Source organism: Tamandua tetradactyla, chromosome 8 (genome assembly GCF_023851605.1).
Source record: "Tamandua tetradactyla isolate mTamTet1 chromosome 8, mTamTet1.pri, whole genome shotgun sequence".
NCBI lineage: Eukaryota > Metazoa > Chordata > Mammalia > Pilosa > Myrmecophagidae > Tamandua > Tamandua tetradactyla.
The window spans coordinates 27,637,421-27,665,047 of NC_135334.1; the positions used below are offsets into that span (position 1 = coordinate 27,637,421).

Genomic DNA, 27,627 nt, shown 5'->3' on the forward strand with positions numbered 1-27,627 from the left:
GCAGTTTCATTTTAGACTAGGTTGTACGTGTTCTAATAATTTATAGAACACTTATGCCTGTTTCAATGTATCAATGTGGGTAATGTTAAATATTTTGATTATTTAAATAATTCGTTGTATTGTTTCTGAGAAATTGGGGAATTACTCCAAACATTTACAATTTCGTGACTTTTGTACTTTATTTTTCAAAATAAAAGCTTTAAATGTGAAAAAAAAATTCGGCGCTGACTTTGCACGGTGCCTGCTTGATTAGCTTCTGTGTTTTAGACGGTGTGGGTGGTAGACGCTAGTTGAATCTGGACCATGAAAGAGCTTTGGCTCAAACAGTGTGATGAATTAGTTGCCAGTGTTTACAAATAAGACAGTTTCAAATACAAGCCCAGATTTGTCTCTTTTTTGAAACATTGGAATCTCTGTTGCATGTTCATGAGGCTAGAGTAGACTGAGGGGCCTCCTTTGAATGAAGTGTGCCCTCTCTCATTTATCCACACCCCCCCCCCCCAATACTTCACTCATGAACACTGCATTTATTGAGGGTGTCCCCGGGTGCCACACGTAGTGGTGCTAGATGCTGCAGAGAGACGTGCATGAAAGTGAAGAAAAATTAACAATACAGTGTGACAGGTGCAATGGGCACGGCCTGTGCCGGTAGAAGCGCTAGCTCAGGGAGCAATCAGTTCCGCCTCCCACGGGTGGTGCCTACCTCAGCACACTATACACAGTCCCCCCAGGTTCCTTCTTGCACTTTCAGCCATCTTGCTCTGACTTTGGGGGGACTTTTCAAATCTCTGGCAGTCTCTTTGGCTCCAGTTCTCAGAAGACCCATTTGGCTTGTCAGTAGAATATTCATCTGCCACATATTAAGGACATTTCGACTTTTGGGTAAAGTTTGGCTTCTTCAAATATTATTCTAGCTTGAAAATTGGCCTAAACCCCCATGAGGTCTCCCATGGTTGGCCCTGTCTCTGTGGGTGCAGCTCCATGCCACATTGGTAACTCTGCTCATGCAGCATTTGTTCATTCAGCAGATTTTACTGAGCACCTACTATGGATGTGTGTATTCAGTGGGAAGAGTCTGTGCTTGGTTCACTGCCATCTGTTTTCTGTGGGAAAGATGCCTGTAGGTCACTGTTCATTTGTATAACGTAGATGCTTGGTGTGCCCTAAACCTGATGAATGCTCTAAAGCTAATGAATGTCTGAGTTCTGGCTGTCTCAAGTGGCTCAGCTTCCCAAAGCATCCCAGGGTCCCTCCTCCCCAGGGGTCTTAGGATGCGTCTCTGCTTTGTAATAAAAACTAGTTGTAAATGGCATTTTGTCTGAGCCTCACATATCTAACTCTATGGGAGTTCAGAAGGGAGAAATTGTGTTGGCTTTGGGCAGTTTGAATAGGGAAAGTCTCTAGGAAGTAGGGTTTGCTTCTTGAAGGATCGGTAGATCAGGACAGCTGGGAATTGAGGCAGGAGGAGAAATCCCTTCAATGTTGAGGGAATGGCGAGGGTGAGGCAAAGTGAGGAGGTAGGGAAAGTCACAGAATACATCAACTCCAGTTAGAATGTAGATTTCCTACAGGAGAAGAGCAGGTTTATTTAGCAAGGTCGAAGGTAGAGGACTAAAGGACCTGGACTTTATCCTTCAGGAGAGTCACTGAAGGTATTTTGAACACGGTGATGGAGTGGGCCTAAAGCCATGGCTTTGAGAGATGCCCCAGAGGGCATGTGCAGAAAGGGCAGAGAATGAGGGTAAAGGTAGGAGTGGGAGGAGAGTCTGGAAAGTTCCAGCTGCTTCCTGACTCCTCACCCTCTCCTCCATCCAGGCTCTGGCGTGGGGGCCTGGTCTCCTCTGCACAGATCAAGCAAGCCACAGCTCCTCTGGGGGTCTCCAGGGAAAGCTACTTCCTTCCTCATCAACCTCTGTCATGCCAGGAGAACCCCAGTGATGGGCTTGAGGGAGGGCCAGGGCAGAGTGCTCTGCCTTTGCCCTTGGGTGAGGACAGTTTGCAATAGCACGTTCCTCTGGTTCTGCTTCCTGCAGTTCTTTCTCCCTTGGCTGGGGCTGGGACTGTGAGAAGCGATTAATGCAGCCACCAAGGGAACACCAAGTGGCAATTACTGCGACACCAACTCCTTCAGAGGAGAAAATATTGTGGCAATGACTCCTGGGCTTATTACAGTGGGGAGTGGCTCCGAGAGGGAGCCGGGAGCCTGGGAGCTTCCAGGAAGAGCCAGGGCATTTTCCCAGAGGTCTGGGCCTGGTTTCCAGCCAGAGCTCACCTGGGTAGATGGGGAGCCATGGGGAAGGGTTGGTTCGCTGGAAGCACAGTCACCAGCTGGCTGCCTCCAGGCTTTGCTGCTGTCCCAGGTTGAAGCTGGACCGTTTTGCCCCTTGTTCTGTCTGGGCTTCCGTCTGGCCTAGGGACCAGAGATGCCACCAGGATTTGAAAAAGGTGGCAGAAGACTTCAGTGTTACCTCCTGCTAAGTCTCTGGCTCCCTCTTGCAGAGTGATGCTGAGACCCCAGCCACAAGGTCCTGCATTATCATCTCCTCTGTTGCCAGGTCCACCCCCAGAGGCCCCTTAGAATCCTTTTGTGGGAGTCTTCCCCTCATCAGAAGCCTGCTCTCCAGGCGTGGCGATCATCACAGACACTTGTTCTCCGACTGGCAGGGAGAGGTCCTGCACTTTCTGAGCTCCCTTCTTTCCATCGCAGGCTCCTCAGTATGAAAGGCCAGAGAGCATGTCAGCAGGATTGGACCTCAGGACCCGGAGAAAAAAGGCTTGTGGGTCATGTAGCCCAGCCCCTTTGTTAGAAAAAGAAACCAAGACCCAGAGGAGGGAAGGGACTTGCTTGAGGCCACACAGCTGGTGGGGAGGGGGATGTAGAACTGGGGCCAGAACTCAGGTCTGCCAGCTCCTGGCCTTCTATCTTTCCCTGCACATCCCTGCTCCTGTGTCTGTCCCCATCTCATCCTCACACCCATGCCCTCGCACACCAGCGTTCCCTCCTTATTTTCCATTGCCCACTGAACCCGTGTGCCATTGTTTGTATGCAAGCTGAATATAGAATTTGGGGGCCGACTGTCTCACATACTTAGTGAGTGCTTGAATAAGCAGCAATTTAATTTTTCAGATGGTGTTAAGAAAGCATTGGAAAGTGGTAAAGTTTTCTTTTTCTTGTTTTCACAGCTGCTTCCATCAACCCATACCTGACATTCTGTGCAACAAAGATGTGCCAGAAATTGCAAATTCGTTAGGAAAGCTGAGGGAGCTGGCCTAGGAAAGATGCAGGGGTGGGAACGCATCTTACAATTTCAAAAACAACACCATGGAGCCTGTGCAGTGGCAGTGCAGCCACAGTGGGGGAGAAATGGCCTCGGTGAAACAGCATGGCTGCACAGGGCAGTGGGTCTCCTGACCTCACCCCTTGCCTTTGCCCTGCCCAGGCCCAGGATGTGTACAGCTTGTTGACTCTGGAGGTTGGTGCAGAATTGGAAAAGGTTTGGACTTTCAAGGGCCACGATGTGCTTCAGGATCCATTCCCAAGTTAGTGCTCTGAGGACTTCTACTTAGGTCTGTGCTTGTTTGCTTAGCCCTCTTCCTGGCCCAGTTCTAGTCCCGCTCGTGAGTCAGAGCTGCAGATGACATCACTGGTGGCCACTCAGGGTCTCTGTTACCTGCTTTTAGCACATGTGGCTCATCGCCGGCAGGTGGGCAGATGGAGAGTGGATGGGTCTGTGCAAACTCTCCCCATTTTGGAAACACAGAGACTAGGACTCACTGCTGGTGACAGCTTTATCTTCGTGTGTTACGGACACCTAGTTCCTAAATGGTGCCATTACAACTGCATGTTTCAACAGGGCTCCTTTCTGTTTGATGGTATGCTACCAATAGGCCATGGTTTTGATAATGACAGAAACCATCTGAGTTCACAGCCAGACGGTCTTGGCTCTGAAGCCCAGATCTGCCACTCCCTAGCTGTGTGGTCATTAAGTCTCTCGGTGGAATTACAGGTGAAAACAGCAACACCTTATTCCAGGGGGGAGTAGCATTATGTCTTCACACATTAGCTCTGATAAACGTTAGAGCTTTCTTTTTCTTGTTTTCACAGCTACCTCCATCAACCTTTTTGTAAAATGAGATCATTTTCCTGGCTCTGTAGGATTCACGTGAGGTTTGGCAATAATAGAGGTAAAAATGCCTTACAAGGTGTCTTGCATTCTCAGTACCTTCGTAGGGGCCTCATGGTACTGTGGAAAGAGAATGGGGTTTGGGAGTAAACCCCATCTCCAGTCTTCTGCTGCCTCTCACATGCTGTATTAGGTTATTTAACCTCTCTTAGTCTCACTCCCGTCATCCAGAATGAAGGGGTTAATTACATTTAAGAATTAGAAAAAAGACACATAATGCGCCCCAGACTGTGCCCAGTACAGAGTGAACGGTTAATAAGCAGTAGCTCTGATCACTGTTGTCATCGTCATGGTAACAAGAGTCAGCTTTCCCCAGCACCTGTGGCAGCCCCTTCTCTGATCCTCAAGGCCAGGGCTGTAGAAGCTGTTCTTTTCAGCAGAAATGGCCAGCCGGGAAACTTGGATGACATTTCAAGGCAATGCACACTGTTGGGTCCCTGGAAATGCTCAGCTCAGTGGAAGCGCCTCCAAGGCCAGGCCGCTCCGACCACCTCTGTGTCTAGCTGGGAACAGGCTGACCTTGGTTAGAGTCCTGCCTCTGCTGCCCAGCTGCTGGGACTCTGAATAAATTATTGAACCTCTCTGGGCCTCGGTCTCCTGAAAAATGGGGATGCTAGAAGAGTTAAAGGAGAGCATCTGTGTAAGGAATTTAGTTGTACCTGGCACCCAGTAGGTGATTTTAAAATATACCGGTATTAAAAATGTATCAATTGACAGATGTGAGTTCCGCTCTCCGACTCTGCCTCCTGCCCCTAGCACCAGAATCCAGCACCATACCTGATGCGTGCCTGACACTCTGTATGCCCGTCCGTGGATAGGTGAGCAAGGGGGCCTCCTCTTTGCCTAGAAGGAGTTCCCGCAGCCTTGTCTGCAGGTGGGAGGAGGATGCATGGCCTCAGAAGGGCCTGGGCAGTCCAGGGATATGTGGGCCACCCCTTTGCACAGGCCTCTGACCACTCAGCATCTCACACAGGGATGTCTGTGTTTTATGCTGATTTTTTTAACCTTTTTATTTTGAGATAATTTATGTTTATGGAAGAGTTGCAAAAGTAGTACAGAGAGTTCACATATACCTTTTACTCAGCATATATTGATCATTGGCAAACATGTTATGACCAGAGGCTCACAGGAACTTAACCTGTATTTCCTCTAGTTCAATATTCATTAATTCAGTGTGTGTGGTTACAGCATAACTACCACAAAAAATGAGTACTATTTCACTAAACTCTCGAAGACTTTCCTTCTGCTAAAAATCTGTCCCAAGGAGTGAAAGATCCCATTCAGCAACCAAAGTGGCTGAAAGTCAATCTGTTTAGTTAGTCATGTCCCCTTCCCCCTAAAAGTGTGTCCTCTTTCTTGTGCATATTGCCAGCCTCCCTTTCATCTGAACTTCAGCCTTGGAGCCAGTCTCTCTTCATCTATATGGTAAGTTACCTGAAAATCGGGGTTTTGCCTGTCTTGTTCAGTGATTTAACTCCAATTCTTAATCAGTATCGGCTTATCATAGGGGCTTAACAAACATGTGTTGAATAATGAGCAATTGCCATTGTCTTCCTTAAAGACATTAAAAAATGTCTTCCCATTTTTTATTTATTATTTTGTTTTAAATTTTAGTAAAGACTTAAACTTGCAAAATAAAGGAAGTGTGGACGCCTACATTTTCAAAATTTTTAAAGTTATCTTATGCACATAGCTTGTTAGGAATTTTTAAAGTGATTTTTCTTTAGCAAATTTTGTTTCTAATGTGTTCAATTTAGCTTTAATGGAGTTGAGAATTCAATTTTGTATTCACATTTCATTGTTTATGAAATAGTGAACTGAATCTGTAATTACAGTTATAAAAAGGACTAGCACAAACTGGTCAGGGGACAGGCATCGCTCACGGTAAGGTGAGCACACCACTCTCCTGCTCAGGGAGGAGACGGGTGGCAGAAAGAACACAGAGGTGGTGGCAGCGGCGGGGCTGGTGTATGGTTAGTGACTTCCCAGATGTTGAGATACCTGTATCCTTGACACAGGCCCATACTGAGCTGTAGTTGGAGTAGACTGTGCCTTCCGTAACAGTCGCTATCTAAAATGAAGTTGGGGTCCCCGGAATTCCAGTCACTCTTCACAGAGGATCAAAGAGTCTGACAGGAACCATGGACCCCACACTAAGGAGCCCTTAATATAATAGGTTTCTGCAGTCAGTGGGACTTGATTGGATATGTGGAATAAAAGAAAATAAACACTTATCCTTTGGCATTTGTGGAGTCCTTTTCCAGTTTGTACCTTCTCCAGCATTCTAAGCAAAATTATTTGTGAAAGAAAATCATCCATTAAGAATAGCAGGAGGAGCTGTGAGGGATTTATTGAGTGAAATAAAGCCTCAAGATGTGAATTTTGCTACCACTGCTACCCCTACTCAGATGCAGGAGATGTTTCAGTCTGCTGGAATTCGTATGATAAACAACAAAGGAGAAAAGCATGGAACAGTTACTGCCAGACTTCATGAAGAAAATGTCAAAATTACTACACTCAGGATTGATGTCCTCACTGATGCAAGACATGCTGAGGTAGAATTCACAGCAGACTGGCAGAAAGATGCTGAATGCAGAGATCTCTCTATAAATTCTCTGTTTTTAGGTTTTGATGGTATCTTATTTGACTACTTTAATGGTTATAAAGATTTAAAAAATAGAAAGATTTGTTGGTCATTGCTAAACCGAGAATACAAGATTATCTTCGAATTTTAAGATATTTCAGATTTTATGGGAGAATTGTAGAAATACCTGGTGACATGATGCTGAGACTTTAGAAGCAGTTGTGGAAATTGCAAAACTCTAGGCTGAAATATCAGGAGAGAGGATTTGGGTGGAACTGAAAAAAATTATCCTTGATAACCATGTAAATCACTTGATTCACCTTGTCTTTGACCTTGGTGTGGCTCCTTACATAAGTTTATCTGCTAATGCAAATTTAGAAGAATTTAACAAAGTCAGTAAATATGTTGAAGGTTTGTCACCAAAGCCTCCCTTGGCCTCATTATTCAAGATACAGGATGATGTCACAAAACTGAATTTGAGGTTGAAGATTTCCAAAGAAGAGAAAAACCTTGGCTTATTTTTAGTTAAAAACAAGAAGGATTTAATTAAGGCAATAGACAGTTCAGAACCATTAAAACCCTATCAGGACTTCATTATAGATTCCAGGGAACCTGAGGCCACTGCTCATGTATGTGAGCCACTGACGTACCAAGGAGAGCACTGTCTTCTAAAGGAAATGCAGCGGTGCTCTAGTCCTCCCTTTCCTCTGAGTGGCCATGACATCAGAAAAGTGGGCATTTCTTCGGGAAAAGAAATCAGGGCTCTATTGCAACAGTTGTGAGAACAGTGGGAAAAAAGTGGTTACCGAAAGTGGGAAAAGATGAACTTTGAAGTTACATAAGGAAGAGCTAAACTGAGGATAACTGGCTACAAAAAAAGAGGGAAAATTTTTATTAACTATGCATGCGCAGCCTGGGAAAGTTGGACTTTGGCTTGACAGTTACCTTTGAGCCTACTATTTTAAGAAACATTTCCTTTGGAATGAGATGGATGTGTTTATGTGGTATGTAACAGTGTGTATATCAGGTGCCATATGGATAGTGATAATTAAATTATCACTTAATTTATTTATTAATTAAGCTATTAATTACTTTAATTAATTATAATTCAAAGGATAGATGGCTAACTTAAAAAAAAGAAAAGAAAGAGCACAGCATCTTAGCAGGGGAACTTGTGGGTGCACAGGTCCTGACCAGCATCTCTCCTGAGGAATTGCAGAGTGATGACTAATCCAACGTGGTAGTATCTGGAGGTCATTGGAGAGCATCGATAGTGTATGATCATTCATCTCAATTCAGCTGTCATTTGTTGAGCTCTCACTCCATGCTTAGCATGTACTAGATGCTGGAGGAGCAAGAGTAATAACACACACACACACACACACACACACACACACACATACACACACAGAGTTTACCATTCAAGAGCACAATAGATGGGAAGAGACAGACTTGCAGACCCTGATGCCAAAGCGCCAAGAACAAAGCATGCGCTGTGCCTCTGGAGAGTGAATAAACAAGTAATTCTGTCTGGGGGAGATCAGGAAGGCTCCTCGGAGGAGGTGGCCTCAGCTGGGTAACAGAAACCATAAAAAGAAAGACAAGTGGAAGAGACAGAGACCATGGGTGCCATCCTCTCTAAGAATACACACGAGCCTGTTCTAGGAGTTCTCTGCGATATTCAGGTGTTCTCCGAAATGGAGGTCACAGGTGAGCAGCGGCCTTGGCTTTATCCTCATCACCATCCATCCTGGAAAGGGCCAGAATCTTAGAGGCCCCTCCCCATTAAGTAACCCTTGGTACCTCTGTTAGAATTACAGATAAGGAAGAAGGGTGGGGGCCACAGAACCAGCCATCCCCCAGGGAGCTCAGCACGGCACCGAAAGGCTGTGCAGATAAGTCCGGTGCAGCTCTCCCGGGTCTTGCAGGGCCCCCCTATCAGGGTGGCACACGCAGGGAACTCCAGACCCCACGCTCTCTCATGCCAGCAAGATGGAATGTTTGATTTCTACCTGCGGTGCGAGCCACAGTTGCTGAAAAGATTACCGTTTCCTGGGCCACAAATGTAATTAGATGATCAATCATAGAAAGTGAAAAGCAAATGCGAGCTCTGAGGAGAGAGATTTGTTTTTACTGTGTCACTTCAAATATCAGCAGGATGCGAAAGGGTCCCAAGAGAGCCTGTGCTTCAGAAACAGTAGTACAGGGGCCTCCAGAGAGAGAGAGAGAGAGAGAAAGAGAATGGAAGTCTCAGGTAAGGACTGGGAGTTGGAGAAAATCACAGTTTACCCAAAAGGTACCAGTATTTCCTAACAGCTCTTCCTCCTGCCTCCGCCAGCCTCGATGCGGGATCAGGGAAGAGGATACCAGAGCGTCATTCGGACCAGCCTTTGTAGTTTATCACCATAATAACACTACCCCCAACTCTGTTATAAGACAGGAGCCACAGAGTTCAATCTATTTTGGAGCCTGGCAGTAAATATAAGTTGCGTGAAGCCTGCTGGGTGGAGCGCTATAAGGATTGGTAGGGACTGTGGTAAACCTGAGAACACACGCCTTGTATAAGGAGGGCTGCCTCTGCTTGTTCCTAGCTTGTCGATGCCATGCAGGAATCCTGATCCTGTGTTTCCACAATCTTGTGCTTCTTTTTACAAGAGAAGCTAGAGACCTGTATTTTAATGTGGAATCTCCAAATTTTAAATATTGACGTCTTAGCTTCTCAGGGCTGTCGTAACAAAGTACCACATACTGGGTGGTTTAAAACACCACAGATGTATTCTTTCACGGTTCTGGAGGCTGGACGTTCAAATTCAAGGTGTCAGCAAGGCCATGCTCCCAGTGTAGGCTGTAAGAAGCGTTTTCCTTGCCTTTTCTAAGCTTCTGGTGTTTGCTGGCAATCCTTGGCATTTCTTGGCTTGTAGCTGTATCCTTCCAATCTCTGCCTCTGTCTTCACATAGCCTTCTTCCCCCTAAGCCTCCCTTCTCTGTGTCTTTGTGTCCAAAAAATATCTCTCCGTCTTCTTATAAAGACATTGGTCATTCAGTTTATGGCTTACCCAAGTTTAGTATGCCCTCATCTTAACTTGATTATATCTGTAAAGGTCCAATTTCTAAAACATATTTATGCATGGACATATTTATAGGGGCCAGTATCTTTGGCAGGGGGCACAATTCAACCCGCTGCAATTGACAATCAATTCAAAATCTTCCGAAACACTGCGAGCCAAACAAGACACATCTATAAGCTGAATGTAGCCTGAGGGCTACCAGTTTGCAATTTCTGGTATGAAAGAATCTAGCTCACTAGTGCTAAGTCTCTTTTGCTGGACTGGTAAGAAAATAGCTAAGTAGTAGGCGGCCTTGCAAATAAGAAGGATTTACCAGCCTGCATTTTCCCCATGAAACAAAGTGGATCCATTCTGCCCACAGTTGTTACTGGCTTGGGGCTTATGGCATTGGGCTCTTTGTGGGAAGATGGCAAACTCTGTTTCTCAGATACTCAAAGGCTCGAACTTCTTAGATGGCTACTTTGTGTGTGAGAACACATGACTTGCAGGTGGAAGCTGAGGTGTCTTGGCATCAGTGGGTTATCTGCACGAGCTTGGCAGCTCGAACTGATCTCCCGAGAAGAGCTCCCCCTCCTTCTTGCCACAGCCATCAAAGCTCTCAGTCAGCTCGTGCATCAGGGAGCTGTCACAGCCTCATTACTGCTAATTCATCTTCACTTAGTGCATCAAAAGGCTGATTTATCAAATTGGGTGGGCGCACAAGGAAGTTTGATTAGCGACATTATGTTGTTTGCCATGACGGTCTCCGAAAACTTAGCTCATCTGTGTCCCAGGAGTCCCAAGATAAGAGTGAAGTGTTTATGTTCTGCCTCAGACATTCTCGGGATTAGGAATTCTCAGGGTGGCAGTTAGAGCCAGGGGTGTTTCCTCAGTGACGTTCCTGATGGATATCCTCCACTGCTCTCCCTCTTTCCTTCCCTGCCTTGTCACGCACCCCCATAGGTGGGTTTTTATCTTTTGTCAGAAGAGGGTCTGCTGTGAACAGGGCACCTGGCCCCATCCCTCCATCCTCAACTCTCCTGCCTGGGGATTCTCTGTCATCTCTGCACCTGACAAATGGCAAATGTTGACCGTCTGCCTCTGTTGGCTGCTGAGCAGCAGACCCAGAGGTTTTCCTTCCCCAAGCTCCAGGGGAACAGAAAACCCCCACCCCAAAGAAATTGTTTCAAGAAACTGCATTCCACAAAGAAAGCTAACAGGCCTCATGGCCCTCCGGGCTGTTCCCTTAACATCTGGAGAATCCATCCTCGGGCATGTAACTGTGGTGTGTGTGCCTTCATCAGTATATCCTGGGAAAAGCTAGAGGACAGTATCAGTCTTGGAAAGCAGCCCTTATAAATAAAGGTGCAAAGAAAATGGCTATTGCCAGGGATTAAACTGGCCAGTGAGGATTTTATAAGTATGCAGCATCACTGAATGCCAGCTGTTCCCCATCTCTGCTGAGGACAGGTCTGGGGGAAATGAGCGTACACAAAAGTGGGGTGAATTTAGGTTACAGGAAAGATACTCACAGAGGCTCCAGAATCATTCTCTGGAATGATTAGCTGAAGTTAATTGACTTAATTTAAGTTGCAGATGCAGATGATGATGATAATGACAGTGACCGTAATGGTAGCTAATATCTGCCATTTACTGAGCCCATTCCGTGTTAGAGGGAGAGCTATGTGGGATGGAGCAGGAGACCAGGCTTAACTTGCTGTGAATGCAACTGGCTCTGTGAACTTGGGTGAAGCATTTCACTTTTCTGGGTGTCAGTTTTTTAATCTGTAAAGTGAAGAGATTAGATTAGACTTTCTCTTAACTTTCTTCCAAAAGTAAGTTTCAATATTCTATATTTTTCTAGGTTAGCCAGTGTAAAGTATTGAATTGTGCTCCCCCAAAAGATAGTTCTAATCCCCAGTCCTGTGGATGTGACCTTATTGGGAAATAGGGTCTTTTAAAGATGTGATTGGCTAGGATGAGGCCAAACTGGACTAGGGTGGGTCCTGATCCAATGGGACCGACTTCCTTATATGAAGAGGGAAATGTGGACACCGAGGCAGACAGAGGAGAAGGTCATGTGACGGCATAAGTAGAGACTGTAGTGATGCCTCTACAAGCCAAGGAACACCAAGGATTGACGGCCAACACCAGAAGCTAGAAAAGGTAAGGAAGCATTCTCCCCTACTGGTTTTCAGAGGGAACATGGTGCCACCAACACCTTGAAGTGGGACCTCTAGCCTCTGATGCCATGAGACAATATAATTCTATTGTTTTAAGCCACCTAGGAATGATTACAGCAGCCCTAGGGAACTAAGGACAATTGAGTGCCTCCCGTGTCAAGGACTTGATGCATTTCATTTAATCTTCAAAGTAACCCTACAAGGAAGGGCATCTCATCCCCGTTTTTAGAGCCATCCAATGCAGCACTATTGCTATCAGCACCCACCACCTCCACTACACCTCAACGTGTAGTGAGCACTTACCACCCTTGTAGCCTTCCTACTAGGTGCTCAGAACACACACAGGCTTAAGACAACCTTTGTCCATCTGGGCCCACAGACTCATCAGAGAGATGCGACAGACACAGAACAAGGATGGACCAAAGAAAACATGCAGACAGCAAGTGAATGATGCCAACCACAGTGCTTCCTAGTGAGACTGTGTGAATGGCCAATTTATGGATGGCAAAGGGAGGTCTAGATTGGGATCGTAATAACGCTAACATTTTTACAGAACTTTAGTGTTTGTAAGATGCTTTGAAATATGTCGTCTTATTTAATCCTTCAACCACTCTCTGAAATTAGGTGTGATAGCGCTCATTATTGAATTGTTATTTCTTAAATTAAAAATTAGAGAACTTTAAGTGGCTCATCCGAGAGAACTCGATCATCCCTCTGAGTGTCAGACATCCACACAGTTAGACAGACTAATCTGGTGCTGATAACAACTTGATACTTCATATCTTACCCTGAAGGGCAGACATCTCATGGTCTGTATCCTTAGAATTTACAAAGAAGGCTACAGGGCAAGTAAGCGTTTTTTTTTCCCCTCAGAAATTTAGAGGGAAGAGTTAAGGTTGCTGCAGATCCTCATGGCACAGGCAGAAAGGGCTTTGACCAAGGCCACCTGCCAGGTGCTCCCAAATCTCAGGACCAGGGTGGGGGAGAACCGGGGAGGGGGGTGGTAGATGGTGGGCACGGCTAGAGTCTCTCTGGAATGTGCAGAGAAGTGGGGGACACAGAGAAGTAGGGGGTCTCTTTCTCTCAGTGCCCCACCCCTGTCACTTGGGTCTTTTGCCCACGACCCTCACACAGCTCAGCTCCAGCTCTCTCACAGGATCTTAATGCTACTAGCCACCGTCTACTGAGCATCTACGATGCCTAGGCCTTTCATTCACCTTTTCTAGATTAATTTCACAACCACTCCAATGAAGTTGCTGTACCCATTTTATAGGTGAAAAGACTGGGGCCCAAAGAGGTTACATTGTCAAGGCCATGCTGCTAGGAAGGGGTGATGGTGGGATTGGAACCCAAGTTTGTCTGTCGGATTCCAAGAAAAGAAGGGCCACATTGACTCCTTCGATACCTGGAATAGAAGGAAGGCACCCTTCTTTGTATATTCATCACTGCTTAGAAAAGCCTCAAAAGTTGGGGCAGTGATGGGAGAAGGGAGAGCGTGCAGTGCTGGGGACACAGCATGCTCTCAGGACCTTATGTCCATTCCTGTGGCTCCCCAGGTGGGGAAGCTGCTCCCTGGTGGCTTCTGTGGCCATGCCCATGCCCCCCACGTCCAATAAGATGCTCAGACCATAGGGCCGCCTTTGGTAGGGAGTCACACAGTGGCCCCACGTGTGCAAGGAAACACAGGGGAGGAGCTGGAGGAAGCCAGGCTGCCAGATGAGCCAGAGGGAGCACGCAGGTGTTGAGGCACGACTAGGCACAGCCCTTGCCGAGTGTTCCAGTGACCCCACACTCCCTCTTTCCACCCGGAATCCAGCATCCTCTGAGCTCCTAAACTGACTATCAGAGCAGCCTGGAGGATCCAAGAATCTCGTTTTCTGGAAAACATCCAATTGCTTGAGGCTGTATTGGAAATTCCTGGCATGTCCTGGACCTCGACTTCCCTCTTTATAAGGCTGTGAAGTGTTCCTACTGGACTCCATCTGAGCCTGGCGGGTGGGGTGGAGGGAGGCCCTGGACAGTTAAGGTAAAGGCACACGGTTGTATCCATGGATCTTGGGTCTGGGGCCCCATCGACTTTACTCTCTCCTGTTCTCAGTTCAGAATCAACTGCTGGTATAAGGAAGAGTCTGGATATGGAGACAGATAGACCTATGCTCACTTCCCACTCCACCTGGGTGAACTTGGGCAAGTGACTCACCCCCCATCTTTGTGCCTGTTTCTTCAACTGGGACATGGGAACAATAGCTCTTAGGGCTGTGTGTTGATTAAATGAAATCTTATATGCTGGCTTATAATAAGAGCTCAGTAGCTGTTATATTTGTCATTAAAGTAGGCGTCTCTCCCCGACCTGAGATGGCCCAGGTCTGTCCTGTCTTTGAAAAGGTCTCAGGCCATAGAAAGTATTGCAGGGCTTCTCTTCTCAATGCAGTAAACTCCTGGTGCTCCAACTGCGTCTGGCCAAGCCAGAAGAGTAACTGGGATACAGGGAGGGCCTGTTGGGTTAGCCTGTGAGGAAGGGAAGCCCGAATGGGATAAGAAAGTTGTCTTGAACCCTGGGTTGTAACCCACCTTTTTGGGGTAGACAGAAGGAAAGCAGGAAGCCAAAGAGAAGATTAGACTTAAAAAAAAAAAACAAAAAACACGACTTTTGTTTATAGAAAACGTCAAACATACACAAAAGTAGAAAGAATAGTATGGTGGCCCTCCTGCATTCACTCATTACTCAGCTTCAGTCACAGTTAAATTGTGGCCACTTTTGTTTCATCTATGCTCCCCTCCCCCCATGTCACTTCCCCATAAATCCCTGACATCATATAAATTCACTTGTAAATACTTCAATGTGCATCTCTAAAAGATAAGAACTCTAAAAGAATTTAGATTTGACGCCATTGGCACACTGAAAACAGTTATCAATAATTCCTTAATATCATAAAAAGAATCCAGGGTTCAAATGTTCAGTGTCTCATTAATGTCCAGAATTCTAAAAAGTGAGTTCCTTTGAATCAGGATCCCGGTAAGGCCCTCACGTTGCCATTGGCTGGTATGGCTTTGAAGTTTGTTTTCTTATAGAGGCTCATCCTCCATTCCTTTTTTGTTTCTTTGCAGTTTATTTATGGAAGAAACCCTGTAGCATTTTCTATATTCTGGATTTTGCTGATTGCATCCCTGTGGTGAAGGTTTACTTGGAGGTACTGACACCAAATAGGTATTTGCATGGGAGTAGTGAAGTTAAATTTTTCTTGCCCCCATGTGCTCCGTTTCACAAGGGGCTCCTTTCTCTTCCGTTAACTGGTAAAGAAATGTCCCTCCCCAGCGCTGAAGAGTCTGGGGTCGCGGGGAGAAAGGCTTCCTGACTTTTTTCCCCCCAGCCGCGTCATCCTGGTTGCAGGCTGTTATTTAAACTGGCCCCATCTCCGTTTCTTTCCCTGTTCATACAGGGATATCTTTTCATAAAGCAGAGCAATTTTTTTGCCAAATAGCGAGGATTGTTTTCCCTCCTTCTAGAGCAATAAAGGTTCAGAATTTGTCTCCCTCTTGACTTTCAAGAGCATGTTTTCTCAATTCTTTCCTGAAATTAAAGTAAAGGTCAAGGAGGCTGGTCTGAGACCCAGCGCCCCCCTCTCTGGGCTGCTGCTGCTGCGGAGTTCGGCAGCCCAAGCAGAAGAGGCCCGGCCCAGCCCCCGGGGGCAAAACAAGCTCAACTTGCCAATTCTTTTCTTTGTAGGGGGAACATCCAGGAGGGAGGGGAAAAAGAGAGAAAGGTGGGGAGGAGAACCTTTTGCCAGCCTGTGGGCTCAGTTCTGAATTTAGATCTCCCGAGAGATTTCTAGAGGCTTCATTCTCTCCCCCGGGCTCGCCTTCTCAGGGAGGGGGCCTCCGGGGCGGCCCCACCCCCTCCACCCTGCCTCCCACCCGCCGATTTTCTGCTCCTCACGTGAGCTGCCCCAGTGATGTGCCCCTTCCCTCGCACGGTGCTGGAGCGGTGAGGATTTCTAATCAAAAGGCAGTGCACGCAGAGAACAGTACACCACCACACCCCGCTTAGCGCTGCTCGGGCCCTTCTCCCCCACCCCCTCCCCACACTGAGTCACATCAGCTAACAGTTAATTAATTTGTGACACTTTGACAGTTTGCGAGGAGAAATTTTTACGGAGCCATCAAAAACCGCAGGGATGGGACTGTCAGGCAGGCACCCTTCCTGTGTTAACTGTAGCTCCAAACCCTGCCTCGCCCCACCGCCGGGGGGCCCGGGACCCTGTAGGAGCGCCCCCTTCCGGTCGCTGCGCACCCCGGGAACATCTGGGCAGACAGGGCCGGCTCTGCGGCTGCCCTCCAAGGGGAGGAGGTGCCTGGGGTGACAGCATCAGAGGTAAGGAGGCCCCGTCCTGCCGTCTCTGCGGGCGCCCCTCCTAGACAAATGCTCGGCCACAGCTGGATGTACTCCAGCCTGTTCCCGGGGACACGCCCACCCTACTCGGTGTGCTCACTGAATGCTTTAGCACGGCTGGTCGGTGCTGAAGGAAGAAGGGGCTCCTGGGCCTGACTTTGCCTCCTGCACCCCCGCGGAAGAACTCCAGTCAAGACTGTGGGAAGTCGTGGGCTCCCCAGGCCTCCTTCCAGAAGCCATGTCCACCTTTCTGTAGAGTTCATATTACATGTGATCCATGCCCTCCTCTCCACGCACCTGCATTCACTGCATACACACACATTCTCTTTCGTTTCAATGCCCTATTACCCTGTGTGCCACCCTGGATACACTCCAACCAGCTGGGCCTCTTACCCCAGCTGCCTCCGTGGCTGGGACCCAGAGGGCTAGGGGAAGATCTCGGAGGAGGCAGGACCCAGGGAGAGAAGAGACAGCTGTGGTAGAAAAAGACCCGGAACTGGCTGGCTCCTTCACCTGTGAGCGAGCTAGCAGTCCGCACGGGCCTGTCCCGCATTTACTGAATGCCGGCACAGCCTGAAACGGCACAGACGCTGCCCTTACACGGAAGTGGCTCACAGTTAGGCAAGAACAGACACCCCCACCAGAGGACGGGACTGGAGTAGAGCATCGGGAGGGCTTCCCGGAGAGGTGGCTGTTAGGGTGGGCTCTGCACGTGAGGAGGAGGGGGGCGTTTTAAGGGTGAAGAGGCCAGCCCGGAGAAGGGTTCCCTGAGCCCAGGTAGAGGATGGGGACTCTGGAACATGAGAGGAGGTGCAGGTGTCTGTCATGCTGGAAGGTTTGTGGATTTGGTGACAGGAAGCAGAGCAAGTGTCCAGGAATGGCTTTTACTTTTGCTATGCTGTAGGAGGCAAGACCAGGGCTGCTTGGACTGGGTTGAGCTTCAGGATGAAGGGGGCTGAGCCTGAGCTACAAGACAGGAGCCTGTAAGGCAGGGCCGCCACTGTCCCCCAAGACCGTGCCACCCCCTCTTTGCCCCAGCCAGGTGGAGCCAGGCAGGACAACAGGGAGAGTGGGAGGCTGTCATAAGCTTTCTAAGGAAACCATGCAGGCGTTCCCCACATATAACGTATCTGGGGCTTTGGCCGTGTGTGCCCTGCCCTTGGCTGCCTCTACACAGCTCCAAGTGGGGCAGGGGAGGATCCCTGTGCCTGGAGGGAGCAGGAGGGGATGTCAGAATATGCCCCCCACCTCCTCCTTTGCCCTCAGCAGAAGCCTCTCCTGCCCCCAAATGGTAGGCCGGGCCACCTTAGGACCATTCCCACTAGCCCAGGTCTCTCTCCTCATTGAGGAAGGGGATCAGGCACCCCATCCCACCCCTGAGCCCTGAAGGCCCAAGGCTTTGCTGGGAGTTCGAACTCCTTGAGCCTAGGGCTTTCTAGAAGTACAGCCCAGTCCCCCAACCCCCTAAACTGGGACAGGTAGTCATGATTCCCCCCTTAGGAGTGACCACTGATGCCTGCTGGGCCAGATCCCAGACTCGGCCTCCAGCACCCCTGCCCCAATAGGTCTGGGCCCTGGGAAAGCTGTTCAGGGCAGGAGAAGGTAAGCCCTGGGGTTGGTAGCAACTGTCAGCCCACCGCTTACTCCCTGGGAGGGGGGGGGTTCACTGCCCAAATATTCCTCTGCCCTCCTCTTCTATTTCATCCCCTCGGTTCCTTCCACCTCCACTGCCCTTGTCCCCCAGCTCCAGGGCTTTGTTTGGAGCTCTTTCTACTCAGATAAGCCTGTGACTGGGTCTGTTCATCCACTGCTTAACCTTGCCAAAGCTAGGCCTGCTGTGGTGTGGGCCCAGGGCTCTGGGAATGGGGTGTCCTTAGGCTGCTTCCTGCTGAGGCTTCTCTCCCTGGCCAGGGTAAGTGTGGCCTTATTCAGTGATTCCTCTGTCCCTTCTCAATTTACAGTGGGAAGGAACGGAGTGCTCACCTACCTCTCTATTCCATTCCCTTCTTTCGTCCCCTAGAGCTGCAGGTGGGGCTGGGCCCACCTCCGCGGTCAGTGTGGACTTTGCATGTAGGAACAGATTCTGAGTTCCTCAGGCCAGGTACCAGAATCGACCCCTTACCCCTCACTCCCAATTCCCCTCCAACTCCTGCCAGCTCCAAAATGCTGCTTTTGAAATGCAAATGCAAATGCTAATGCCTATTTTCCTCTTCTTTTCATTGAAATGCTTCAAGTCTCAGAAAAGAGGGAAAAAATGATGTGTTTAAGACAGCAGTGTCTCACCCGCCATTGAAGCCTGATAAGGAATTGTTAAATTTTAATTAGACAATTTGATTCCTTCAAATTCCAAACTTTTAGGGAGGCAGCACAGGAGACCTGGTGAAACACAGAAAACGGGTTTCTTGGGTTTATACTGCACAAAGGGGTCCTTATTCGTCACCTCCCCGGCTCTATGTCCCCAGAATTTTGCTGGTTATGGAGGTGGAAATCATGAAAAGAATCCTCTCCTCTCGCCTTGTCCACCAGCTGGCTTCCCTCCAGAGTCCTAGGCTGGACAGGTCAACCCCTTGATCCCTACCCTAATGGGTTGGGACCAAAGGTGGATCACAGCCTCCAGGTTATTCCCAGAGAGAATATTAGGTTTTGGGGTCGGCCTCAAGCCCTAGAGCCTTAATGGACCTTTTGTCTTCCATCCAATGCTTGCGCTGGTGCGGAGCCGTTTGTGTTCTCAGGGCTGGGCTGTGCAGAGAGGGGCACCACCTCCGTGTTTCTGATCCTCCCCAGAGGCCTGCTGGTGTTCCGGGCAGAGGCCGTGGATGTTGTTGCCTGATGCAATTCCCAAGACACCAGGGCTTCAAAGAGAGAAAGAATTTATTACCAGGTGTGTAGTAGAAGAGCAGATGGTCTATTGGCCCAAAATCTGTCTCCCTGAGTTTAGGGGGTTCAAGGCTTTTATGGATTTTAACCAGGAGAGTTGAGGTCATTTCGGATAGCAAGTTCAAAGCAGACAGTGTTGTCATTATCATCTCAACAGGAGAACCTAAGCTGAAAGCAGGAGAGGCAGAGCTATCATTTCAGTACTAAAGGTGTGAGCCAAAAGGAAGGGAGACAAGTTATCTTTCACTAACAAAGTCTAGCTGATACAATTTAAGAATGTCCGGGGCTGAAACTAATTAATGGCTCACTTCAAATTCTTCATTGACTGAAACTAATTAATGGCTCACTTCAAATTCTTCATTAGCATTAGAGCCTTTGCCCTTCAAAATGACCGGATAAAGGGAGTAACAGCTCTTACAGTCACAAAGTCACAAGAGTTTTTACAGTCATTTCAGGTATCAGAGCAGCTGAATTATAATGTAGGGATTTCAAGTATTTCCCTCTGTCTACTCCAATATACCAGAAAGCAAAAAGGAATATCTATATTATGATTCAGTAATCAAAATCATCCGTTAAATCCTGATTTCTCGGTTACACATGCCCCTGCCCTCCTCTCCTCCTCAGCTCCCAGTGCAGTGGGCCAGCTTAACAATGCTTGTCAACCCGTTTCAAATTAGGGCACCTATAGCAAATGGTAGCATTTGTAAGGCACATGGGTCAATGGCAGAGGCTGCTAAAGGCTGGAAACATCTAATTGCCCAGATATTTCCTCCCTTCTTGATTGATTCCAGGCATTTTGGGGGGATATTCTGCTCTCAAGATTCAGTCAAAAAGCCTTATTATACTAGCACAGCAGGCGGGAGTTAGGCCGATGTTAGGCAGCCCACAGGGCTGAGCACTGGACTTTGGTAGATCTTTAGGTAGACTGTGCTAGATCTTCGGGTAGACTGTGGTAGATCTTTAGGTAGACTGTGGTAGATCTTCGGGTAGACTGTGGTAGATCTTTAGGTAGACTGTGGTAGATCTTCGGGTAGACTGTGGTAGATCTTCGGGTAGACTGTGGTAGATCTTCGGGTAGACTGTGGTAGATCTTCGGGTAGACTGTGGTAGATCTTCGGGTAGACTGTGGTAGATCTTCGGGTAGACTGTGGTAGATCTTTGGGTAGACTGTGGTAGATCTTTGGGTAGACTGTGGTAGATCTTTAGGTAGACTGTGGTAGATCTTCGGGTAGACTGTGGTAGATCTTCAGGTAGACTGTGGTAGATCTTCGGGTAGACTGTGGTAGATCTTCGGGTAGACTGTGGTAGATCTTCGGGTAGACTGTGGTAGATCTTTGGGTAGACTGTGGTAGATCTTCGGGTAGACTGTGGTAGATCTTTAGGTAGACTGTGGTAGATCTTTGGGTAGACTGTGGGAGATCTTTGGGTAGACTGTGGGAGATCTTTGGGTAGACTGTGGTAGACCTTTAGGTAGACTGTGGTAGATCTTCAGGTAGACTGTGGTAGATCTTCAGGTAGACTGTGGTAGATCTTTGGGTAGACTGTGGTAGAGCTTCAGGTAGACTGTGGTAGATCTTCAGGTAGACTGTGGTAGATCTTTGGGTAGACTGTGGTAGACCTTTAGGTAGACTGTGGTAGATCTTTGGGTAGACTGTGGTAGATCTTTGGGTAGACTGCGGTAGATCTTTGGGTAGACTGTGGTAGACTTTGCCGGGCTCTGAGCTAGGGCAGGACAGCCAGTCCTAGGACAGGTAAAAGGCGCTTCTGCAGCCTGAGGCTAGCAGGCCACCCACACAATGGAGCCTTCCCCTTATTCCTGGCTTCCTCTTCTTTCCCACAACGAGGGTGTCTGCAAAAGAAAAGCCTAGGGGCCCAGAGCCCCGTGGGCCCTGGTCTGTAAGCTATCTGCCTGGAAGGGCCCGGTGGGGCAGCCCTGGTCCCGCTTTGCTCCCTGAAGGAGGTCTGGGGCCTGGAGGATTAGGTTATCCATCCTTCTCCCAGGAAAAGCTGAGAGGGGGCAGTGAGCCAGTCCCTCTCCGTGCAGGGAGTTGGAGCTCGGTAGATGCTTGTAGTTTAAGGTCTGGGATTTGGAGTATTTGTAAGTTTTTATCCCTGCAGCAAGGATAAAGCAACCTTGCAGGGAGACTGAGGTGGGATATGGAGGTTGGTGATTAAGTGGATCCTATTTTCTTAACCGCAAACCAAGATGCATGGTCTGACAACAGAATTAAAAAAAAAAAAAGTGATCTTTATTTATCTAAATTGTCTTATGACTGAGGATTAATTCACCTTTCTTATGCACTTAGACCAGCTCTTTTTTAATTGTGAAATATAGCATATATACAAAAAAGCAGTAAATTTCAAACTACATTGTAACAAGTAGTTATAGAGCAAATTTCAGAGTATGTTATGTGTTGTTTCACAATTTTAGGTTTTTCCTTCTAGCTCCTTTAAGACATTAGAGACTAAAAAGAAATATCAATATAATGATTCAGCAGTCATACTCATTTGTTAAATCCTGTCTTCTCTGTTATAACTCTTACTTCTCCTTAGATCTTTCTCCCAATCTTTAGGGATATTTGGACTATACCCATTCTAACTTTTTCATTTTGGAAAGGGCTAGACCTTCTCTTTTTAAAAAAGAATAAGAGACTAGGACTGTCCTGGCGAGCCCAGGATGCTGGGTGCTGTGTGGGCTTGTCATTTCCATCTCCAGGAGCCCCAGCGTGAGCCTCAGCCTGGCAGGAGCATCTGGAGCAGCCCAGAGCGGACTTAGTAAGAAACTTCCCTCCCCCCACCCATGGGCAGCATAGAGGCGTCAAGGGTAAAGTTGTCCCGAAGTGAAAAAGACCACAGCCTGCCGCCACCTTGTGCCTTCTCACTGGATGCTCTTTAGACCCCAAGAACCCGTGCAGCTCAGGGGCCAACAGCAAAGAGGAAGGGCTGGGGATGGAGCTGGAGCCAGAGCAGGGGAAGCCTGGGGGCAGGCAGGTTTTTTGGCCTCCTAGCTTTGGTGAGTGCAGAGAAATACCAGGAAAGCAGTGAATTTTATCCATCCTATGCTGCCCTTTTCCCTTCATATGTTAATGTCCCTGGAATGAGAATGCATTTGATAATTGATGGCACTGTAGAACTGCATTGGCTTAATGGCATTTTTTTCTCTCAGTGGTACATAAAATAATGATGCTTCTTACATTCAATTCCATCTTGGAGTCCCTGTAATTTGGCAACTGGTGTTATGGTCATTGGCTACAGCAGGTGCTCTGGGAGAGCTTGATCTTTCAAGCTTGATGTCTTCTCACCCCAAGGGTCCCTCAGATTTATCTTGCAGCCAGGGCCCTGGAACCGATTATGTCTTTCCTTTGCTTGGCTCCCTCCCGAGGAATAGGCTCTGCACCCTCCCCCTCACCCCCATCCAATACTCCACTTTAAATATGCGGGTTTCAGGAGGCAGTTGGGTCCAGGAGGAGGAGCCCAGGAGGACAGCCGCTTCACCTCTGAGCCTCAGGTTTGTGGTCTGATTGCTTGTTTAGTTTAAATCTTTGCTTAGTTTGATTCTAAAAGTTAACATTCCTTGAGGCCTTACCTGTGCCAGGCACATACATGTAATATCCGACTTAATCCTCACAACAATTATTACTACCCCTATTTTGCAGATGGGAAAACTGAGACTTAGGAAAGCCAAATCATTTATCAGCTCCCTGAAGCTAGTTAGTGGTAGAATTGGGATTTGAACCCAGGTTTTTTTGGACTTCATCCCCTACGCTATCCTAACACCTCTCCTCACGCTGTCATAGCTCATCTGTGGGGGGCGGGATTTGCTGCTATCTGAAAAGAGGAAACAGGATGTCAGCTTGCTGTTCTTTGATGAGGGTGGTCCAGGGAGCCCCTGCTTGTGGGAGATGTAGCCCAGAGGAGAGATGCTGAGGGCATGGTAGGGGCTGGGGTTGGCTCTTGGGGTTAGAAGATGGTCCTGTACCAAGATGCTACTAGAGTTTTATAGACACTTAGGCATTTGCAATGTTTTTCCAATTTTCCTATGTAAATATACTACATTTAGAGCAGCAAAGAAGCAATAAGGACAATTGAGAATAAACGCTACATCAGAAAATTAAATGCAGGAGAAGGAGACATAGTATCCCAGCCTGGGCTGCAGGGACTCACCCTTGCTCTGAAGAACAACCTGGACTCAGCGGGATGAGTGCTGTTCCACCTCCACTCTGGTCTGCAGTGTCACATCTTTTTCTTTTAATTTTCATTTTAGTAACATATAACCAACCTAAATCTTTCCTTTTTAACTACAGTCAGATCTATAATTCAGCGGTGTTGATTACCTTCATAATGGTGTGCTACCATCTTCACCACCATCCAATACCAAAACTTTTTCATCCCCAAACAGAAGTTCTGTATGCAATGCTCATGTTTCACCGTCTGAATCATATCCATAATTTCCAGGCCCAGGGTAAGTTCCTCCTCCTCCAGGAAGTCTTCCAGGAACACTCTAGCTGTGCACATGTGCGCGTCCTCTCTACTTCTGAACGTCCTCTGTAGTGAATGCTGTGGTACCACCCTGACCTCTTCGTGCCTGAAGCAGTCATTACCCCACTTAGAGAGTTGGCAGCTGACTGTCCTCCAATGCTGATGAGAGATGCCACTCTCAAGGCCACACTCATTTCCCTGGGCTGTGAGAGGGAATAAAGGTCTGGCCTTGCTTCCCTCATTTGGGACAACTCTGCGGGTTTACTGAAGGCTGCAAAGCAGCTCAAGTTCCCCCTCGACCCAGTCCTGCTTCCTTCATATCCCCACAGGCATCGATTCTGAGAGTACTTGCCAATACATCACCCACATGCTAATTCCCTTCTCAGTGTCTGCTCTCTGTGGACCAAATGTAACCTCCTGATGCCCTTGTTACATCTGGTGGCCTAGGTTAAGAGTTACATCTCAGGTGTGGAGGGGGCTTCTTACCAGTTGGACTAACAGAGGCTTTGATTTAGTCCCACAAACATCTGTTGAGCACTTACTGCATGCCAACAACAGGAATCCAAAAAGGAGGAGAGAGTATATTCTAAAATTTTGTTTATTCCATAAAGAATAAGTGGCATGAGCAAGACATGAGCAACCCTTGAGAAGCTTAATGCCAGTGAAATAAACAGACAGACAAAAGGATCTGTTCCAGAGCAGACCCATGACTCCCTGTGGGAGCCCCGAGCAGGGAGGGAGACAGCCCAACAAGGACCTGGGATGGTTTCCAGAGGAGGCTTCTGAGCGAGGTTTTGAAGGTGGTGGAATTGGTTAAGGGGGTAGGGGGAGGAAGAGATTTCAGGCAATTTTCTGTGGGGATAACAACTATAAACCTCAGAGGGTTGTTTTGAGGATAAATAGGGTAGTCATCAAATGAGCTTGGCAAGTCATCACATCCCTTCCAAGTACATGAAGCTGTCAGCATAGGCGGGTTTAGTATTGTGCTGCAGAAACCCATGTCTGCTCGGGTCTGGAAAATGGGAGAGGCTGGGGGGAATCAGGGAGCCCAGAGACCCAGTCAGATGCCACTGCCCTACTGGGAAAGGAACTAGGAAAGGCAAGGAGGGGTAGAGCAGGTTGGCTGGGATCCCAGGGAAGTGAGTGTGTCTGCATGTCTCCGTGCATGGTGTTGTATGCCTAGCAGGCTCAATGTATGCTTATTGAGTAAATGAATGGCAGCAGCAGCCCCTGTTGCTTGATCAGTAAGCACATATGGGTCTCCTGCTGTGCGCTCCAAATGGGAAGTGGGATCATTTGGCTTTGCAGAGCTAGCGTCAGTATGATGCAGTGCCTCACTACCTTAGAATTGGAAGAGTTGTTGCATAGGTGCATCACTCCACATGGAATTAGGCATTTTGCTTTTCTCTGAGACTCCAAAATGGTGGTGCTGGAACTGGACATCATGCATACTTCTCTGCTGAGAGCTGGTGGGGTGGGTGTGTCAGACAGGGAGAGGGTGTAGAAGTGGGCAGACCCTTCTCCAAGGGCCCCTCTGACCGGTTAGTTGCTGCTGGTGTGTCTTCCTCCTTGATTTGAACTTGTTACCACATGTACTCTGAATGGCATAAATTGGTGGTTTTCAAAACTGTTTAGGTAGGAAAGGACTTGGAAGTCATAATGCTTTGTGCTGAATGCCTTGGGATGCTGATAAAGTTACTTCCATTGTATAAGAAGGAACACATTTTTGTTAGCAGGAAAGCCAACTATATTATATGTGCATTATGTTCCAATCACAACCAAAATACCGGCTGTCAAGCTCATCGTTGCTCCATGCCTCCGAGTCAGCCTCTCAGCCCCTCGGCTTCCTTTTCTCACTGAGCAACACCACCGGCCTCCGAGAGCCCAAGGCAGACATTCAGAGTGACCCTTGACTCCTTCTCTCCCTGCTTATCTCCATCCCCACTCATGCCCTACATCTATTCAATGATGAAATTCCATCAAATCGACTTCTGAGTTAGGTCCTGATTCTGAACACTTCTCTCCACCCTTGTTCTGGTGACCACCACCTGACATAAATTCCCTCCACACCTTACTGGTCTCCGCCACATTGCACAGCCAGTGACCTTTCTAAAATACCAATTCATCGGGGTCATTCCCTGGTGTCCAAACTTTCAGTGGCTCCCCAAGGCTCTCAAGACCTGACCTGCTCCATGAATGGGCCTCCAGTTTCATGTTCCCCAATCTCACTGTCAGGTCCTACCCTTTTAGCCAAAGAAAATGATTTACTGTTTAGGACTGTGCTGTGTTCCCCCTGGCTGGCACATTTCCCCTGACTCAGTTACCTGGCTAATTCCTCCCCATAGTTCATCTCAGATGATGTCTCCTTCAGGAAGCCTTCTCTCCCCTGGGATAAGATACTCATTCAAAACCTTATTATCTCTTACTTGAATTCTTGCAGCAGCCTCCCGGCTGGGATCCTTCTGTCACTCTTTGCCCACTCACATTCAATCACTACTCTGCAGTCAGAATCACCTCTCTGCACAGCCAAATCTCATCATGTGATTCCCACTTAGGATCAAGTCTAAACTCTTAGCATGACTTATGAGGTCCTCTGTGGTCTCACCTATTGAAACCTGAGATTCAACTATTGACACGTCTCTGTATGCTTCAGCTATCTTGAAACGCTTTGAATTGCTCCACTATGGCTCCTTCTCTCTGTCTTTTTTTTTTTTAATGTTTTTTTTTTTTTTCCATGGGCAGGTACCAGGAAACAAACCCAGGTCTCCGACTTTGCCTGCTGAGCCACCATGGCCCGCCCCTCTCTGTCTTTTGCTTATGCTGCTTCCTATGTCTAGAACCCTCCCCCTGGCTCCCAACTCTTAACCTGGGTAATTCCTGCACATTCTTTAGGTGTCTGTGGAAGGATACTTCCTGCAGAAAGCCTTCCTTGAGTCTCTAAACTAGAATACATGTCTCTTCCCCCGTTCCATTTCCTGGTATCTACCACTCATATCTATAATTGATTAATTGTTTCTTCTAGACTGTGAGCTGCAGAGCCATGTCTATTTTGTCCCTTCCTATGTCTCTAACATTATATAGAACAGTGCTCAACAAATATTTGCAGAATCAAGAATGAATAAATGCACATTTCTGTTCCTACTACTAGAAGCTGGAACTTATGACTATCTTAAGTGTGTGGTGCATGGGATTGGTTACTAAGTGCCTATTGAATGAATGATCAGTTCTCATGCTCTTTTGTTTTATTATACTTGGTAAAAAAATTATACTTGCTTCTCTACTATATAATTATATTAAAAAGTTACAATTTTATTTTCTGCAAGCACTTGCTTGCAAAATAGTGACAGCGGGCCCCACCATTTAAGGGAAATTGGTGGACGCAAAATGTAATGTCCTGAGTTGGAGAATTCTGCCACCTGTGAGTGGCTGGCCTTCGCTTCAGTGCCCTCTTTGTGTGTGTGTGTATGTGTTGGGGGGTGGCACATGCTTTGGGGTGCCATCCCGCTCACTCTCTCTGTCAATTTTTCCTGGCCAGAGCCTGGCCGCCCAGTGGCTCTGCTGCCCCAATGGATCCACTGAACCTGTCCTGGTACGAGGATGACCTGGAGAGCCAGAACTGGAGCCGGCCCTTCAACGGGTCCGAAGGGAAGGTGGACAGGCCCCAGTACAACTACTACGCCATGCTGCTCACCCTGCTCATCTTTGTCATCGTCTTCGGCAACGTGCTGGTATGCATGGCCGTGTCCCGCGAGAAGGCGCTGCAGACCACCACCAACTACCTGATCGTCAGCCTCGCTGTGGCCGACCTGCTGGTGGCCACTCTGGTCATGCCCTGGGTCGTCTACCTGGAGGTAGGTCTGGCCCCCGCCTTGCTCCAGCACCT

The 27,627-nt window shown here is 47.8% G+C and overlaps 1 protein-coding gene and 1 pseudogene across 1 annotated transcript in view; both read left to right on the forward strand.

The window, feature by feature from the left end:
- The window catches only part of DRD2 (dopamine receptor D2), a 78,118-nt gene that overhangs the window by 36,214 nt on the left and 14,277 nt on the right, over positions 1 to 27,627 (forward strand). Inside the window, exon 2 of the mRNA XM_077112039.1 lies at positions 27,280 to 27,595. Within this exon, the coding sequence (XP_076968154.1) occupies positions 27,311 to 27,595 (285 nt within the window). The 5' untranslated portion in view covers positions 27,280 to 27,310. The remainder of the gene's footprint in view (positions 1 to 27,279; positions 27,596 to 27,627) is intronic.
- On the forward strand, positions 6,174 to 7,621 carry LOC143643309 (CCA tRNA nucleotidyltransferase 1, mitochondrial-like; annotated as a pseudogene).